Source organism: Akebia trifoliata, chromosome 2 (genome assembly GCF_017979445.1).
Source record: "Akebia trifoliata isolate Shusen 1 chromosome 2, ASM1797944v1, whole genome shotgun sequence".
NCBI lineage: Eukaryota > Viridiplantae > Streptophyta > Magnoliopsida > Ranunculales > Lardizabalaceae > Akebia > Akebia trifoliata.
This window is the reverse complement of record NC_141376.1, coordinates 11315794-11336271: the sequence shown is the minus strand read 5'-3', so window position 1 is coordinate 11336271 and position 20478 is coordinate 11315794. Positions and strand designations below refer to the sequence as shown.

The window sequence follows — 20478 nt, the reverse complement described above, 5'->3', positions numbered from 1 at the left end:
AACTCTCTAGTCAACTCACCATCATCTCCAAATCTAATCTCATCTTCTCAATATATATATACTAATTGTGTCCATTTGTTATTATTACTTTGTTACTTGTTAGTTTGTTAACTTGTTGTAAGTTAACAGTTAGAACTTAGAAGTTTTAAATTAGAACAAAGTCACATTCACATATTCACACATTAAAATTTAGAAGAACATTACATATTTACATCACACATTCACTATCACTAATACCACTATCATGTCTTCCTTGTCGGCCAACTCCTCGTAAATGTCAAAGTCTAATGACCTTGGTTGAAAATATAGGCATTATTCAAGGTGGCTTTGCACACCACAAACAACATCGAGTGCATATGTCAGGATCAAATGCAAGGGCATGTAACAAGGTTACACCCAAGATCCGAAGAGTGATCTTGGAATACATGAATAACAATTCTAGGAAAAAACAAGTTGATGCAATGAACTTAGAAAGTTACATTGAAGGTGGTGGAATTGATGAGGACGACAATGACATCGTCGCATATGCTACTCCTCCTACGTCGACGGGACGTAGTCCCACCGGTTCCTCCCCTACAAAGAACTATTAAAAGAGCTCAAGCACGTGATCTACTTGATAGGTGGTGTAGACCACATCCAGAGGATGTGGTCAATCAAAGAGCAAAGGGTAAAAGTCTTGTTCAAACAACCATAAAACGTAGTACTAAAGATAAGAAAACGATTATTCGGTACATAACTAAATGGTTATACCAAGTCGGTATCACTTTCAACACTGTTAAACAAAAAAACTTCAAAGTCATTGTGGAAATGATCAGTCAATTTGGACGTGGCCTCAAATCACCTTCATTCCATAAATACGATAGCCATGTCTAAGAAAGGAGGTAGAGTTTACCGAAGGTTTAATTACTGAATATCGAGAATCTAGAAAAATTTGTGGATGTACTCTAATGGCCGACGGATGGACAGATAGAACCGGTTGAATAATAATTAACTTTTTAGTTAATTGTCCTACAGGAACAATATTCCTTAAATATGTAGATGCTTCGACCCATTCTCATATGGCCGAGTATTTATTTCAATTGTTAGATAAAACAATTGATGAAATTGGTGATGAACATGTTGTCCAAGTTGTAACAAACAATGTCAAAACCTATGTGGTGGTCGACCGCTTCTTAATGGCGAAGAGGCCTCACTTATATTGGTCACCATGTGCGGCACATTGCATAGATCTCATATTAGAAGATAAAGATAAATTACATATATGTATTGTAGCTAAAGCTTGAAAAGTAGTTGTTTTTATATAAAAACATGTTTTACTTTTATAAAGAATACATGCTCATATAAATGGTAATTTACTTAGACCTGCAATAACACATTTTCGTACTATCATTCTGACACTACAAATCCTTCATGGGAAAAAGACAGAACTTAAAAGCTTTGTAATGTCAGCTAATTCGAACAATGGGCCTTTGTCTAAAAAGCTCGAAAGTAAATTGGTTGTCCAAATTATCTTGTCCAAAAACTTTTTGACAGGTGTTATTAAAGCACTAAAAGATTTCATGCCCTTAACTACTATGTTTAGATTAGTAAATGGCGATGAAAAGTCACCCATGGATTATATTTGACTCCATGAAAAAAGCAACTGACAAAATTAAGAAAAATCATCAACATAGAGAAAGAAATTATAATAAAGTAGTCACTATTATAAATAAGAGATGGGATAACCAAATGTCATTTGTCTTCTATTCGATTGCCTACATCCTTAATCCACTCGTATGCTTCTAATCTGCCAATCGTGATGAGGTAGATCCAACGCATATGGTAGGATTTCTTGATGCCTTGGAAAAGATGATTCCAACGCAGGAAAGACAAGATAGGATCTCGGCGAAGCAAGATCAATACAAGAACTACGAAGGAATAATCGAAAGAGAAATTATAAAGAGACATAGAACTACGAAGATTCCAAGTATAAATAATTAGAAAAAATTTAATATATATTTTTTCTTTGTTTGAACTTTGTATTTTAAAATTAAAATACTTATAATTTATAATTAAATACAGCCGATTGGTGGTCCGCTTATGGAGTTGATCCAATTATAAAGGATTCGGCCTTGAAGAGATTGCCTATTAAAATACTTGGCCTAACATGTTCGGCCTCAGAATGTGAACGTAATTAGAGCACATTTGAGATGGTATAACAAATTAACAACTTAACTTGTTACTTGTTATTAGTTTGTAATTAGTTAGTAATTACTAGTTACTAACTTAAGTTAAAATTTATTATGCATTGAACAGATTCATAGAAAGAAGAGAAATAGACTTAAGCAAAAGAAATTCAATGATTTTGTTTTTGTGCAATACAATAAAAATTTGCATGAAAGATTCAAGCAAAGGAAGGAGAATCCGGAATTTTACAACCTTATTTTCATTAAAGACTTGAGTGGAGATCATTTGTGGCTCACCGATGCACGAGAAGAGCGAGTGTTTGAAGGAGATGACTTAACTTGGGCCCAAGTTGAGCAAGTAACTTTTTACATCAACTAGAGAAAACTCAAGCCAAAGAAGAAGAGGAAGACGCTCAAGATTACAAGATGAAGACGAGATACAAGAGGAAAAGGATGAAGATGAAGATAAAGCTGAAGAACCGTTGAGAGTAGATGAGATGTTAATGAGAATAGCTAATGAAGAAATAGAAAAGGAAGAGATATATGTAAAAGAAGGTGATGATTCAAATGATGACAAGAATGGAAGTGATGATGGCGAAGGCGGTGGTCCTAATCCAGATGTTATTCCCCAACAGATTAGACATGGTTGCGTGGAATATGATGCAAATTAGATTTATTAAAGACTATACTTTGTAATTTGTAATTTTTAACTTACATTTTTAATAAAGATTTGAGCTTTTTTTACTTGAATTTCATAAAGTTTTGTTGATCTTTTATATTATATACATGTTTAGGAGTCTTACATAATTTATTGAGATTTTTTATGTTTTGTTGTGATTTTTTTCCTGACTTTTTTCTTTTTCTGAATTTTCAAAAAAAAAAATGTTGACCAATATGCGATCGCATATGCGCACAGCCTATGCTTGTCGCATATGCTATGTAACAACATTGGTAACAATAAGGATCGGTATGGATTCTAAGAGGATAGAAGACCTATCATCCCCAAAGATATGGGATCAGTTAAATGAATCGGGTCCTTTATTTTCAGTGAGAGAATTCTATAATAACTTAATAGGAGTGGGGACCCAACCTTCCCAAATGTGGCTGTGTGGGGCCCAAGGGTGTCACCTAAGGTGACTTTCTTTGTGTGGACAACAGTGAATGAGAGGATTTTGACGGATCGATCAGTAAAAAACGAGGTTTATGTGCCCCGAATTGTTGTTGCATGTGCTTGTTAGATGAGGAATCAATAAATCACTTACTTTTGCATTACCCTTGGCAAAAGTGGTGTGGGCTCACTTCTCTTTGTCTGGAGTGGAATCTTGTGTGTTGGGTACTGTGAGAGGTTTTTGGGGAATGAGTTCATTTGGAAAATGGGTTTCGTTTATTCAAAAGGTCTTCGTTCGTGATTACATGGGGTGTTTGGAAGGAAAGAAATGTTAGACTCTTGGAAGGAAAGGAGCAGTCTTCTCAAGAGTTATGTATGTCTGTCCTTAGGCTTTTGTTCTTTTGGTGCAAGATCTTTAAGGAGTTCAAAAAGATGTTCTTCGAGGAATTTTTAGTTCTTTGGGAGTTTGTTTGTAATCTATCAGAGGTCTAGTTCGGTATTTGTGTTCTGTACCCTTTTTGTTTCTTTTCTTTTCTTGTATTGTTCTTTTTGGTGTAGGTCAGCTCGACCTCCCTGCTTTGTTTGCTGTTTTTTTCCTGCTATTAATAAAAATAAAAATGAATTGGGTCCCTCCATTCAATTCCATCCACATTCGCGTATTTTATTATTGAAAGTGTATTCATTCCCACCTTCACTATTTCCACGTTCTTTTGGAACTTTCACTCGTCCTGTTAGCACTCTAAGCATGCCTATTCCTTCTAAGGTTGTAATTGACATTCATTGAACGTGCCCGAACCAATGCAATCTACTTCCCCTTAATTTCTTTCTTATTGGAGCTCACTTGACTGCATTTCTCAAATCTATTCATTTCTAATTTTATCTTTCCTAGTCTATTTCAACATCATCATCCCTGTTAGGCTCAATCTATTAACAATGTGCTTCTTAGCTATCCAACATTTAGCTACATAAAGCATAACTGGTTTTATTCCTATCTTATAAAACTTTCCTATTAATTTGATTAGTATGAATCAGTTACATGATATACTCCAAAAGCTCACATTCACTTTAAACCTCCAACTCTGATTTTATGCACAACATCTTCCTCAATCTCCTCATCCTTATGTGTATTAGACCGAAGGGTAACGAAAATGGCCGTTTCAAGATATCTCTATTCCATATCAATTTTAATTGACATTCCTCATCATGAATGTCAATGTTAAATTTACACTCCACATATTCGATCTTGGTTCTATTTATCATAAGCCCTTAGACTCCCAACAACTCTCTCCTTTTTCTAGTTTTACATTGATTCCCTCTCTAGTCACATCAACTGATACTAAACCATTAGTAAATAATATACACTACAGTACATGCCCTTGAAAATGCACGGTTACCTCATCTATAACTAGAGCAAACACATACAGACTCAAAGTCGATCCCTGATGTAAGCAAATTGTAATTGGAAAATTGTCTGTCTCCTACCTATTTCCTCTCACACCAGCACTCTCATACATGTCCTAAGAGGACAAAAGACTAACTGAAGAAAATCTATGAGAGTAGAAAAGAAAAGGACACGATCCAAGGAACATTTAATAGTTTACAAATCCATGAGTAGGGCAAAGGAGATGAAGTACTAGTGAGATTTTGGGAATTGGATTGTGTCAGGTTAAAGGGTGTCTTCTGACATAGATGTGATGGAGGACATCAAAGCTTTAAGAGTAGGATATTTTTATGCTTTTATTTTGTAGTTTATTTTCAGGCAATGACTTTATTTTGAGAATATTACAACCCTATATCTATTCACAATTATGAGAATTATATGTGCCTATGAATAATTCCTATTAGTTGTAGGGGATAATAATAATAATTTAAGAATTTTATTTATATTTTTTTAGAAACCCACGGCAAAGAATAGTATCTATTTTGATGTTTACAAATTCTTTTGGCTGTTACGTGGAGATCAAATCCTTGTTTGATTTGGTTTTTATTTTAGTAGTCTACTCTTATGAGGACTCTAAGATTAGGTTTCTTATTTGGTACTTTAGTTTTATTAGTATTCTTAGATAGGTTTTTCTTTATATATAGCTTGTATTCCTAGAACTTAATCTATAGAGATTTTCATGAATAAAAATGGTTTTCTTTAAGAGTTTTCTGGGTGAATTCTTTCTATAGAGTTTCTTGGTGTGATTCCAAGATTTCATTCTTCTATCCCTTCTCTTTCTGTTATCTTCTTCCTTCTCGAATCTCATCTATTTTCTATCTTCTTTATGTTTTCTTGATTTTCAGGAAATCTTGAATTCTTGGTGTCTCAAGCTTTTAACCTAATCTTTAACCTACAAACCTCAACCCTTAAACTTAAACCCCTAACTGTAATTGCAAAATGTCGTAATTAAACCCCACAATCCAAACCCTTTTGGGTAAATTTATCATAGCCCAAATCATTATAACCTAAACCAGGTTCCCAACCCCCTTATTTCAACTTCTTTCCTCACTGTCTTGCATCAAGATGCCAGAGTGTGCACTTTCACAGATACTTCCATGACAGCCCAATGAAGACAAATGGGAAGCTGTGATCCAGTGTACTTACAAAATGACATATAGAAGATATCTCCAATTCGTGTCAAAAGGGCCTTTGAAAAAGAAAGGAAGGCATAAAGTATGGTTTTGTTAACTATGTGCAGGGGTCTTTGGAAGGAACGTGATAACCGGATGTTTGAAGACGAGTAAGGTTCATCCAGGATCTACGCAAATACATTGGAAGCCTATGGATCAATTGGGCGACATTAAAAATAAAAAATAAAAAAAAATTCAAAGCCTGAGTATGGTACTTCAAAATAACACAGCAACACACTTTCATACAATGCCTGATCAACAAATGTAATCATGCAAGACTAATAATGATATGATAATGCATCACATTGATCAAAATCATTCAGAGTTCTGGACGTACATGATAAAGTTTAAAATCAGATCGTGAAACAGACCATTTCTTTTATAAAATAACATCCTACAAGAAAATTTGAAATTAATAGTGTTCTAGCAGCCCTAAATTTAAAGTAGAGTGTGCAAAGCAACTTTGAGATCGTGGGTACAAGTCCAGCTTACCTATCAAAAAAAAAGTAGAGCATGCGCCAGTCAATCTAGTAATGTCAAAGGAGAAAGCATCCATGCCAGATTTTGTTGCACAATTTCCATCAGAAGAAATACATAAAATTAATTTAACAGTAAAAACCTAAGTCAAATGGCAGCATTCCTACCAAATAATTAATAAGCCTAGAGGCATAGAAATTACCCCATTTCAGAGAAGAGCTATCCCCAATCGGATGAGAAGAATACCATTGTTTAGAGTTTATCGAAATTAATTGATAAGCCATCGTCCAAAACATTGAGTTGCCCTGAAATCTTGGCTTTACAGCCAGGACACATATAACCAACTGAATCTGATTGCATTTCAGGGGTGATAGCCTCATGGTTGAATGACATTCCACACCATACACACACTGTGCTGAGCTGCTGCTGGCTGATGTCCATTTTTGGTAAGATTGTTTCCCATTCAAACTGAACCGAGGTATCAAGCGCTTGTTCCAGATCTACATCATAAGTCAAGTCCATGGATTCCTCTGGAAGAGAATTTGACTCCTGCCCAGTCACAAAGCCAAACTTTGAAGGCTCCATATGATTCAAACTCAGCACGTCAAAATCTGACATGTTCTCTAGCTTCTGATTATTACTGCAGAAATCATTTTCTCCCATTCCCTTGAATACAAAAATTTAAAAATTAAGTTCCTAGCTATACTATAAAAGCAACTAAAATTCTAAACTGATAAAGCACTTTAAAACCGCCATTGTGCCAACAGAAAATTTCAAAAACCATACAGTAGTCGGATGTTTTACCAAAGACACACGCTCATGGTATTACCAACCAACTTATACAGAATGTGAAAACTATCAACAAACAAAAATAGGCATATGTAGAGCTATGTTGTTAAAGGATGCATGGAGACCACCCCACACAGCCCTAGAAGCCATCTGCTTTAAGCAGAACCCTAAACTCACACGGTCAGGGCTGACAAAAAGAAGCAGCAGCAGAAGAAGAAGAAGTATTGCTATGGCACCTCTTTAGGAGTATCCTCTTATCTCAGCTGCAATGTTGCTAAATAGCATATGCCATAGTGTGCAGCCAGGCATATTGATGCAGGATGATGAGGAAAGAAGATGATATATGGGAGCTAGGGAACTTGTTTCGGGATTTGGAATTGGGTTAAGGATTTGGGTGACAATAGGAAAAGGGTTTCCAAAATCCCAATCGGCTATTGAGATATTAAATGCAAAGTTTTGTAAATTACAATATTTTGGCTGAGGTTGGATAAGGGTTAAAGGAAGGGGGAAAGGGTTGAAGTTTGTAGGTTTCAAGAATCAATAAATCAAGAATTAAGAATCAAAAATCAAAAGTTAAAAATCAAGAATTCAAGAAAGTTAGAGAAAATAATAAAAAGAAAAAAAATGGATAGAAAGATAGAACCTTTGAATCACACTAAGGGTTTCTTGGAATCACACCAAGAATGGTGGAAAATTCTGAGATCAGACTTAATTAATATAAGCAGTGTAAACATAAATCGTGAGCTCATACATTCGTAGATATGCAAGAGAATTCAAGCGATAATAATAATAAAAAAACAGTTCAAAGGTTTGTCACAATCTCACAGTAATAGCGATTCAAGTTCTAATAATAGGTTCCAATGGACGACAAGCTTTCCTCTAGCCTAAGGATTCAGTTAGATGCTTAAAATAGATTTCTAATTTCAATGCAAAATAGTCAAATGAGTATTGCTGATTTGTTGGACAGAAAATTTTAAAAAAAAAAAGGTTTGGAGAAGTCGTAGACTAAAAAAACGGAAGGTGGTCAGGTTTTGGGTGATTGTTAAGGTGGTCTAGAACGATGCGGTTCGAGTAAGAAAGAGTTAGGTTGGGTTTTTATGGGTATTAGGGTTAGGTTTCAAAGGATGAAGGAATTTTGATAGGGTTTTGGGTTATAGAAAGGATTGGCTAGTGTTTATAGATGGTTTAAAACAAAAATTAAAAGAATAATTGAAACAGAAGATACTAAGAAAACAGTAAATACCAACCTCGATAGAAAAAAAGAATGTTATCTTGGTCTCACTCCAAAATGGCTTCACGCCACACTCATTTTTAGTAAGATCAAAGCTCAAACTCTATAGTTATTCATCATTAAAGAAAATTACAACAATAAACATGTATTTATAATGTTCTCTAAACCCTAAATCTAATCTCAACCATCCACCTAACATAATAACATCCAATTGTTATAAATAAAACTAAAACAAACTAAATAAAACAAAACCAAAAATATCATCTATGTCTCAATCCCGTAACTTTATTTCCCTTAAATTTTTAGCCTATGAAAACTCATTATCAAATTATCAAATTGCCCCTATATACCTATACTAACACCATAGACTAATAAACATGAAAATAACACCAAATACTCATCCTAAACACTAAAATAGACTCTTCTAAACATAAACTTAAACAAAACCAAAAATATCATCTATGTATCAATCACGTAACTTTATTTTCCTTGAATTTTCGGCCTATGAAAACTCATTATAAAATTACCAAATTGCCCCTAAACACCTATACTAACACCTTAGACTAATAAAACATGAAAATAACACCAAATACTTATCCTAAACACTAAAATAGACTCTCCTAAACATAAATCAAATAAAAATATGAAATATAATGACCCAATGAGAAGAATCCATGAAATGATGCTCGTCCATAAATTTCATGTCCACACTCCGTCCATCCACAACAACTTTAAATGTCTTGTCCTCCTCTAGAACACTCTGAAGGGTATGCTCATGATGTCCTCATCACATATGCTATGCGCATATGCGATTAGCACATCCCATGTGGTGGCAGAATTTTAAAAAAAGATATTATATAAATTGGAAAAAAAAAAAAGGAAAAATGCAAATTATTGCTATCATAAAAAACATTCTTGTAAACTTCATACATTTGCAACTATATTGTATGCAGAAAGCCAAGAATGCATAAACTCAAGAAATTGGAGAAAATAAAATGAAATCTGTATTAATTATAAGAAACTCATAAAGTTAAAAAATATACAAGTTACAATATTTAACTATTTATTCGTACTAGTAATTTGTACCAGGTACCTACTCTACGTATTGATCTCTAAGCCGTTGAGTTGCTTCTTGGCTTCTAAGTTAACTTGCTTCTTATCTTGACTAAGAAGAAGATAAGTAGAAAAAGATAAAAAGTAGAAGTAGAACAATAAGAACTAAGAAAACAAGTTGTAAATTGAAAGAAGAAGAATGACCATAAGAAATGTAGAAGCAGTAGAAAACTTACAAGTAGTAAGCCTTTTAGAGTGTTTGTAAATGTGCAATTTAGACAATATTAGAGAGATATGCAAACCTTTAGACGCTTGGAGAGTTGTAGCAATAGGAGAAGGTGGGGATGGGGTACTTCTGGAGGTGTTTGACGACACCGCCCAGCTATGTGTTTGACAGAGGGCACATTTATGATTATTTTTTGCTGTTTCTTTCTGTTCAGTTTATACAGCCTTTACTGGAAGATAGAAAAATTGAAATATTATTATTTTTTCCACTTATACCCCAGTCAAGGCCCTGCCCTAGTGCTTTTAAAAATTCGGCATGTCAAGGTACTTGCGGAATCATTTCTTGGCATGCGATAGAAGCAAAAAATAGGACAACATTAACTCCCTTGTTCATGGACTTGTATCATGGCCTTGTGAAAACCAATTATTTAAAGGAGAGTCACTTCTACGAACCAAAATAAAAGACAAAGGCTATTAAAAAACCAAAGACAAGTAACCAAACAAAGTCATGGTTCATTTTTTTACCGTATTATCAGAACAATCTCATGCTTTTTCCCTATCAATCTATTGTAAGCTCAAAGGCAGTAAATTTGTCATTGTTGTACCTTATCCGAGATCAAATTGAGGGTGGGAAAACAGTCTGATGATTCCACCAACGGTGATGATGTTTCATCCACCATCCTCTGCATAATATTTACTTCATCAGTGGTCCCAATAGTTACAAGTTCAACATCCTCATCAAACCCAGCTTGGCCCTTGCAAAATCCAATTTCTGGCTCATTATTTTCAGATTCTTCAACTTCATTAAGCTCGGTTGACTTTGCACCGATTGAGAAAACCTCACTCACAACAGTTTCCACACCATTGATTTTCTCATTACCAGATAAATCAAGCGAAAATCTATCAGAACCTGATTCCTGCTCAGGGCGAGGATTATTGATTTCACCAGTAGTACTTGTTAAAACATAGTTTCCATCATAGGTTTCAAAAGTATTGTTTTCCTCATTATCAGAGCATTCAGTTGCAGAATCCGAGCAAGAATTGAGTTCATTCTCTGGATTATCGTTAGCCTCATCAATCTTCCCCACTTTGTCATCGGTCATCTCAAAGCAATTATCCTGCTTATCGTGAGAAGGGTTGGCCAAAGTTCTGTCAATTTTGTTAGCACCCGTATCTTGATTACCATGTAAAGAATCAACCTGTAGTTCATAATTGGATTTGGCAGTAGAAGTTTCTGGACTTAAACCTACACCAAGTTCGATATGAGGAGAACCAACATTCAGATCATCAATGGGTTCGGCACCATAAGGAGAACCAACATTGACTTCATAGTTGGATTTGGCAGTAGAAGTTTCTGGAATGAAACCCACTTCTGGCTTAACATGAGGAGATCCAACATCCATTTCATCTTCGAGTTGGGCAGTAGAAGTTTCCGGAGTGGAACCCCCTTCTGGCTTAACATGAGGAGATCCAATATTGATTTCATCATCGGGTTTGGCTGTAGAAGCTAGTTGACTAGAACAACCCTTGTCCATGTCAACCGATGTTACCTTAGAGACCCCTGAAGGCACCCCACTTGCAGATAATGGCACAACATTATTTTGCATAGCTATCTTACCAGATGATGGCTCCAGACTCCTGACATAGTTTTTCACATGGATTCCAACATGACCGTTGTAACGATGCCTTTCATGAAAAATCTTATGGCAGAACTGGCATTCATATTTTCCATCCTTAATTATCACCCCATCACCAATAGATGTACCAATTCTATGCTTCTTTGAACTCCTTTGGTGCAATAACAACAAGTGCTCTAAATATGCATCCTTTTCATCAAAACTCATTTTGCATTTATGGCATTCTAAAAGATCTTTTATTTCAACGTCTGCTAGGTTTTCAGACCCTAATAAGGCAACTTGGTTGTCAAGTTCAGAGGACAAAGATGCAACAGGTGATTCAGTATAGTACATGAGGTCCGGTGTAAAACCTGCAGTCTGTTGCACATCCCACAAATCTAAGGAAATGGAGTTGGAGTTGGACCAAATAACTTTCACTAAAACATTGGACTTACACTTCCAGACGCAACATTGTAAGCCGCATGATTGTTTTCATCACCTTGACGAGAATTTGGATGGCTTTCATCTTGAGGCCCAAAAATGGAGAGCAAAAATGAAGAAACATCCTTGCAGGACACAAACTGCTGTCCATTTGGACTGAACAATATATAGAATTAGAGAACAAGTTGTAAGGAACCAAGCAAACCACGAAATAGAAATAGTGACAAAATACCAATGGAAGTAAATATCTATTCTAACAATTATAATGGTGATTTATCATCCATAACCAAAATATCGGAACATAAGGCAGGCACATATGCTGGGGATTTTCATCAAACAATTAATGAAACCTGCCTAGTAAGATCTCACAAATCAATCAAAATGATTAGACTACCATTGCCATCCAACCAGAATTCTATACCATTCACCAATATCTGAATATGTGGGCTGGATGGTAATCATCATCCATTTGAATTGACATCTGATCTAGGGATCTCACAGGTAGTGCAAGACACCCCAAATGGTGGATCCCAACCCCCTGAATGTGTGTTACATGTGATAAAATCCTTTCAATTAGGATATGTTATGCGCATGTGTGATCGCACAATAGCATATGTGATCGTATAGTACAAAATTTTATTTTTTGTCTTTTAAAACAGAAAAAAATAAGAAAAATCAAAAGAGAGAGATTTTGCAATTAGTACAATAACCCCAGGAAAAACATTTTTCTAATCGTATTCTATAATGAAAATTCATTATAATTTATTACATTGGCATGTTTAACACACACACACACACACACACACACACACACGCACACCACACACACACACACACACACACACACACACACACACACACACACACACACACACACACACACACACACACACACACACACACTAAAACACAATGGTGGACCCTACTCAACTACACTTTGTGGGGTATAAAGAGTGCGACAAAAGAGTGGGGTCCACACAACCCCACTTTATTGTCTTTCCTCTTGTCCCCCCTTCAACTTCATTGTCCTTCCTCTCCTCCCTCCTTTTTCAATAATACCTCTCTAGGTTTACTATCTTTCCTCTTTAACCCCTTTAACCCCAAAGAGAATTCCCATGCCGTAGGTAAGGGCAAACTCTAATATATATATAAGAATGCATAAACTAAAAATTTTGAAGAATAGTGAAAATATGAGTTGAAGAGAGTATATGAGAGTAGAAGAGTGAAAGATATAGCTTAGAGTATTTATAGGAGAAGATAATTTCTTTTTTTTTTAATTATTCATAATCCTATAGTCAAATTGTTTACCATTGGAGCAGTATACAATTGCATACTGTTGTACGAGACTGCACAATGATCCAAACTTTTTTTTTGATAAGCAAAATATAATGATCCAAATCACTAAATCCCATATGCCATTATGGTACATGCATTTTAGAGATTGCATATAACAACAATGGATATGAGACTCTAGGGTTACACTTTGAGTCCTATTTAAAAGTGTATATGATGAATGATCAAGGATCTGATTGGGAAGAATATAATCATCCCTTGAGGAAGCCAAGAAATAAGAAAATGAAGAAAGTTGTCAACTTTATAGAGGTTCCTAAAAAACATACAGAACCCCTCTTCCATCCATCAACAAATATATATATATATATATATATATATATATATATATATAATAAAGCATAACGGTAGACCCCACTCCAACTAATTTTGTAGGGGATAAATGTCTCATCCAACTACAAAGGAGTGGGGTCCACACTACTCCACTTATTACAGATTCTCTTCACCCCTTCAATTGTATTGTCTTTCCTCTCCTCCCCTCCTATTTTTTCAATAATATCCCTCCAATTTTACTATCTTTCCTCTTTTACCCTTGTTTTTCAACAATACACCTCTAACTTTACCATCTTTCCTCTTTTACCCCTTTATATACATGTAACATCCCAAGCATCAAGTTTATTTACACCTAAGCATAAAATATAGTGTTCACATAAGATTTGTTCTCATACACCATAAGTCCTCCCACAACTTAATTGTACTATCCATATTGACTGAAACCTTTTGCTTGAGGAGAACTATCTAGAAATCGAGTATATCTATCCAAAAAAAAATTTGAGTGTGTAACCCTACTCATTGGACTAAAAGATATACTAGGAACATTTTTAGAGGGGCATTCATGAAGAAACATAGTTATGGAGGATGCTAATGTTCAAAGACTGTTTTTTTCCTCTTTTCGGATGGTAAATATTTCTCATAACATTAGTGTGAAAGAAACCCATACTTGAATTAAAATTGAGATACCGACTATATTATTATCTCACCCCAATATAAAAATAAATAAATACATGCTAAAGAATGGACAACTAGACCCCAAATATATCTCACCCAACAATGATGGATTAATACTTAAACCTTCTAATACCCACCTTTTCCAGTCTTGATTGGTGAGCACAATGTGTCCAAAGTCGAAACAATTAGATAGAAGTACTTATTGGTACTATTACCTTGCCAAACAATGGAGTTTTCCTATCATGGCCCCCAACATCCTAAACAAGGACATGACATACTTCGAACAGTTGAAGAGGTGTTTTCGTTAAAGTGATTACTCCAACATGAGAAAGCTATTTAATTTTCCATTTTGCTAACTTCTTTTCAAAGCATTCTATCGCCAAATCCCAATCACCTTGGACTAATAGATAGCACCGTGAAGAAGATCAACACCTTTTTTTGCTGGGCAATCAAGGGATTAATGGTTAACTAAGGTGAACGTGGGTTCAACAGGATTTGAACCTAGATCATGGGATCAACTCTCCTCAAGCCTTTACCAACTCTCTAATTTACAAGGGTGAGTTCCCCAATGACCACATGCACTAGATCCTTAAGTAAATTTTATAACAATAGCGATGCCACCAAATAAGGCACAGTCCAACATAGGTTTGATGAGGCAACTCCTGTTGAATCATAATATCCAATTTCCTCATTGTGGTGATCTATTCTCATGGAGCAATAGTAAGGAAATGCTCTCAAGTCTCAATGGCTTTCTTATTTTTCCCTTTTTTTCCCAATAAACAAGCTGATTAGTGGTTAGTAAGTACCAGGTGAAAGCGGATTATGGTATAAAAACTCAGATTTTAACCAAGGAAGAGCAGTAAAAGATTTAAGAATCACAAGCGCATATATATATAATTTTAAAAAGAAAAAAACGGGGAAACATGGAAATATAATAAAACCTTATGTATCTGCGACAATTCAACCAAAATCGTCCTTCTTTCCGCTTGAGACTAAGCAAAAGTTTCCAACCAATTGGCAACACATCTCCAAAATCACCAGCATCAACAATCTTCCTCTTCTTCCTCCTACTACCCCACTGACCCTCTAAATCTCTCAAAAACCCTAACAAATCTGATTCACTCTCTAAACCAACAGTTCTCCTCTTCAATTCAGGTCCAAACGGATCTTCAATATTCCCCAATGCAGCAATATCTACAACAACACCATTCCGATTCACAATCTCCATACCCCTATTTCCAACATTCGATCCATTTTCATAACCACTCGCATCCTTTCTTTTCCTTCCTCGCTTTTTCCCCATCGATCCACCATCCCCAACAACAAGAATCGGTGATTCTTCCAAAACAACTCGATTTTCCAAATCCAAACTTGTTGACTCATCGTTTCCACGATTAATCGAGATGAGATTGTTGTCTCTTGCAAACAAGTCTTGAAGAAGAGATACTATTCGCTTGTTTTCTTTTGTTTCAGGATCATCGTTAGGGTTTGATGGAGGTTTGGGGACGGGAAGAAGACCCGTACAACGTCTTCGACGACCAATGCTGGTGATTTCAGGTTTGCGAGGAGCGAGACGAAGGCGAGAGTAAGTTTGCTTTCGACTTCCTGCGCTTTCGTTAAAGACGGATCGATCGATTTTAGGGATTACGACATCGTCGCATCGATTGAGATCGAATGATTCGTCAGAACAGAGAGATAAGGAGTTGAGTTCAGATTGAGAGAAGACACGAAGATCGACTAGTGGGATTGATTCGAGATGGAGATGTTCGGATGAGGAATCAACAGTCACGATCGTCATTTTTAAGGAGAAAATCAAGGAAGACGACCCAGCTTCGTTTCACGCGAAAACTACTAAGAACTTTTGAGATTTGGTAGAGAGAGAGAGAGAGATCTAGAAACGAAGAGAGAGAGAACTTTAATCGGGTGAAGAGAGAGAGAGAACTTTAATCGGGTGATTTAGGAACACCCTCCTCCATGTTTTGGTGAATATTTAAGATACCCCTCTCCCTTCTATCTTAAACTATTACATGCCTCGTTTGACCTCAGTCTTCTCTATTAGACTATTTTGAAATGACCTAAATACCCTCATCTTAAAACATGTAGTAAAATAACCTCTCTTCTTTGGGGGGAAAGATTTTCCCTTGTATTTCTTTAAAAATCAGTCATCTTCAACTTCTTCGGTAATTTATTATTTTCTTCTTTTAAGCACTTTTTTATTATTGTTGTTGTTTAGGCAAGCAATCCCCTTACATTTCTTTCACAATCAATTATCTTCAATTTCTTCGATAAATTTTATTTTATTTCTTTGTTTAGGATTTGTTTTATTTATTTATTAGGTTTGGTGATATAAAATCACCATCTTTTGCTTGTAAGGGTTAATGAGTTTTTCCACTTATATAAGGTATTTTGGGTAAAGTCTTTTTCATTAGCTTATGGGAAACAAAAGGGGTCCCCAAATGATTGTTAAAGTCTGTAAAAAGGGGTAAGAAAAGAGTTTTTTTCTCTTTGTAGAGAGTGTGAGAAATCATTGAGTCTCTATATGTATTTTTCATTTCTTATAAAATCTAGAAATTCAAAGTTCTTAAGAGTGATTATTACATTGTTGTTACGAGTTTATAATAACGGAAGTGGGATTGAGATTTCTTGTTTGAATTCTTATTAGAGTTGAATGTAAAGATTTAGTGGGTTTCATCTAAGTGTTGGAGGTATTATAGATCTTCATTCTTATAATTTATTCCTTGATTAATGCATTTCTACTTATCTATGGATGTAACCCCTTTGTGAGTGAATCACGGAAATCTTGTGTTGTGGTTGTGATCATTTCTCTATTTTCGTTCTTGTTACTTATTTTTACTTTGCAACATGTTCTTAAGATTTAGTTGTTAGAATTAATTTATTTGTTATTGGAAAGAATTAATTTCAATAATCAATTTTTCATGTGTGACTTGGGATTTAGCCACAACATTACGGAAACAAGAATTAGTAGTCACTACCCAATAGAGGTGAAGGAGAGTTCAATAGGATTTGAACTCAAAAACATTCTCGATCTTTACCAAGTTGGCACCGTCAAACATTAGTTATTAGTTTTAACAAATGATGGAGAGTTGTTATTGCCACACTAAATGTAACTAGGAGCACCTCAAGATGTGTGCTAATCTTTGGTGATTTCATATGAATTAGAATGCTCTCAATAAAAGTTGGTGTGGCAATAGAATCCCTCCAAACGATATTTTATCTAATAAAGATTTGATTGATTTACATTTTAATCTTATCCTTAAGAACTAGGTAATAAATAAGGATAATTAAATAAATTTACGTTAAAGAAAGGAAGAATAAATATTTCAGATAAATTTTTTATGAGGTTTTGCATCCTCGAAGAGATAAGATATATAGAAGTCCAACTCCTTCAAAAGTGGTTAAATCAATAAAATATATTATTATTATTATTATTATTTATGTTTTACTTTCCAACTTTGTCACAGGCCTCATATTCAACCTTTAAGATTTTTTTTTCTACTTCAACCATCAAATAAGAACCTGATTTGAATTTGAAATAAGGTTGAATAGATTAAAATTAATTTATAATAAATGTTGAAGTGCTTGAAGTCAACAGATTTATGATAGAAAAATCATAGATTTTCCTAAATCACTTTAGCTTTAGCATCAATTTTAGTGTTTTCTAGCATTCGTAATAATATGCAATAAATTTTGAAAGGAAAATGAACAAATAGATTTGCGATGAAAATGAAAAGGAGATTCATGAAGTCATTATCAATGGCGGGTTGGGGGGGGACTTGCCCCCACAAGAATTTTCAAAGTCTATGGATTAATGAGCTATTGCGATAGATTTTAGCAACAGATAAAAAAATCTATCATTATTGTCTCCAGGGGAAAAATTCCACTCTTAGTTACCCCCCACAACTATTTTTCCTCTCTCTTAATTGTCCTCACAAAACATTTTCTACTCTTAGGGTATGTTTGATTGCACATGGAAAATAGGGTGGAAAATCAATTTTCATGGAAAATGATATTTTTCAAGTGTTTGATTGCACATGGAAATGGAATTCATTTTCCACCCCATTCAAAAAGTCCACTAAATCATGGATTTCACTTTCCCACCCATATGGGTGGGAAAATGAAATCCACCCATATTTTCCATCACCAATTCTTCCCTACCACCACCACCACCACCACCACTACCACCACCACCACAATCACCACCACCACCACAATCACCACCACAATCACCACCACTACCACCACCACCACCACCACCACCACCATCACCATCACCATTATACTAACCTCGTCATCGTCGTCATCGCCGTCGCCATCGGCTCCGTCTCCGACCACCTACTATCTTTCTTCTTCTCATTCTTCTCCATCCCTCACCTCATCCGCCACCACTACCACCACGTTCTCCCTCCCATCTTCCTCACTTACCTCCGTCGCCACCGTCACCGCCGCCACCGTCGTTGCCGTCGTCGCCGCCACCATCGCCGTCGTGGCCGCCACCGCCGCCGTCGCCGTCATGGCTGCCACCACCGTACTCGTCGCCGTCGTGGCCGCCACCTTCGTCGCCACATCCTCCCCCCTCCCTCTTCCTCGTCATCTTCTTCTTCCTCTCCCCCTCCTATCATCTTCTTCCTCCTTCTCCTCTTTTTCTTTTTTCTTATATTTTTCCATGATTTTATCCATGCGAAATCAAACAATGGAATTTGATTTTCCAACCCTACCTATTTTCCACAACTAATTTTCCATGGATTTCAAATTCCATGGAAAGTGACTTTCCATGCAATCAAACATACCCTTAGTTGCCCCGACAGGGGAAAAATCCTAGCTATGCCCTACGTGCAAATTGTATAAGGTTGCTTTCCACGTATCAAATTTTCTCTTTGTTCAATCACATCATATAGGTTGATGACCTTGATAGTTTAGAAGACAGGTACACCCTCACATGACTATTAATTAAGAAGACTTGTGATTTTCTAACTCGAAAATTTTCATTCGGTTTGTACACGACTGATGTGGCAAGGGCACATAACCATACATCTTTTTCTATAGGATACACAAGAAAAATTATCAACGATTTTGTGCCCTTACCACTTCAATTGAATACAGACCAAGTGAAAATTTTCAAGTTAGAAAATAATTTGTGGTGGTAATGGACCCCGAACAATGTTATTATCACTTACAAAGTTTACCAATTTACGAAGCTGAAGTATGTTAGGATGAGAATTTTTTTGATGAAGTGGTGAAATGCTTAATAAAATCTAAATATTTTGATAAAATAATACATTATATCAGGCAAATTAATTGACCTTTGAGAAGGGAAAGTTGAATTAAAGGGCTTAAACAGGTTGTAGAGAGAGTTAAGAGATAGGGATGTGGAAATGAGGTAAAATTGTAGAAGTAAACTTAATTTACCCAAAAAGAAAAAAAAAGTAGATTTATATCCGACCTGCCGGATTCGAACCAGCGACCTAAGGATGGCTTACAGGAAATTTCCCACTACAGTCCTCCGCTCTACCAACTGAGCTAAGGTCGGTTTGTGATAGTTGTCGTCTTTTAATATATTAATTATAAACTTACATGTAGATTTCGTTATCATCCGATATGATATATTATGTGTCAACAAGTGTGCCCAATTAGGTTACCAAGTTCTTAGAACTGAAATTCACAATGGCTTAACAAATAGAAATAGGTGATCCTAGAACCAAAATCAACAAATATCTTGCATTTATATTTATATTTATATTTTAGCTACCATGAGTTGTAATAATGAATATACAATCAAATGAGAAACTTGATATTTGAGCCCGTTCGGAGATGCACAAAAATGTTTTTTTCTTTTTCTTTTTTTTCTTTTTAATTTTTATTTGTGTAAGTTAAAAAGTCATAAAATCTGTTTGGATTCATTTTTAGGAAATTAGTTTTAAAATGTAAAAAAATCTGAATCCTAACTTTCTGAAAAGTAAAATAAAAATTATTTTCTACTCTATTTTTTAAAAGTTACTTTCTCACAAAATTACTTATTTCTTAGTTTATTTCTCTTTTTTATCCAAACAGGAATAAGTCATTTTGTCACTCACATTGTATTAAGTATTTGATTTTATTTTCTTCAAATCATCCCAGTTGTGTAAACTCCTTTGCTCCCTTTATCATCTAGTATTTAACAAACAAATCCACTTTCCTTTTTGACGGTGCCTCCCATTTATGCCACAACCCATCAACTTTCCTAGACAAAACTATTCCACCCATTATTGGTCGAAACTATCAATTGAAACACCAGAAACACTCGGGTGTTTTTGGTGCGAAAAGTAGTGTTTTTGGTGCAAAAAGTTAGGGCCTTTATCCTTTGCAATCGTAATACACCACCATGCTCCACATGCCAGCATGATTACGAGCTCTCCTCTTCAGTAGATGAAGATCAGATTTGCAATCGAGACTATCATTTTTTTC

The 20478-nt window shown here is 35.4% G+C and overlaps 1 protein-coding gene and 1 non-coding gene across 4 annotated transcripts; both read right to left on the bottom strand.

Annotated features, from left to right (window-relative positions):
* Window positions 1–6171: 6171 nt before the first annotated feature.
* MBD8 (methyl-CPG-binding domain 8) lies at window positions 6172–15920 on the bottom strand. 3 transcript variants are annotated; one of them, XR_015174356.1, is made up of 5 exons: window positions 14958–15920; window positions 11733–11874; window positions 10267–11655; window positions 6566–7029; window positions 6172–6413 (listed from the first exon to the last, which is right to left on the bottom strand). XR_015174356.1 is itself a non-coding variant. In XM_086429941.1 (4 exons), exons 1-4 carry the CDS (start codon window positions 15812–15814, stop codon window positions 6616–6618), a joined length of 2802 nt encoding a protein of 933 aa, XP_086286067.1. In that variant the 5' UTR covers window positions 15815–15920; the 3' UTR covers window positions 6172–6615. The 3 variants fall into 3 exon arrangements, 1 of the variants encoding a protein (XP_086286067.1); XR_015174353.1 differs by having other exon boundaries at window positions 6172–6378; XM_086429941.1 differs by having other exon boundaries at window positions 6172–7029.
* A 3551-nt stretch (window positions 15921–19471) lies between these two features.
* Window positions 19472–19564, bottom strand: TRNAY-GUA (transfer RNA tyrosine (anticodon GUA)). Its single transcript has 2 exons — window positions 19528–19564; window positions 19472–19507 (listed from the first exon to the last, which is right to left on the bottom strand). It is a non-coding gene; the product is annotated as a tRNA-Tyr (tRNA).
* Window positions 19565–20478: the final 914 nt, after the last annotated feature.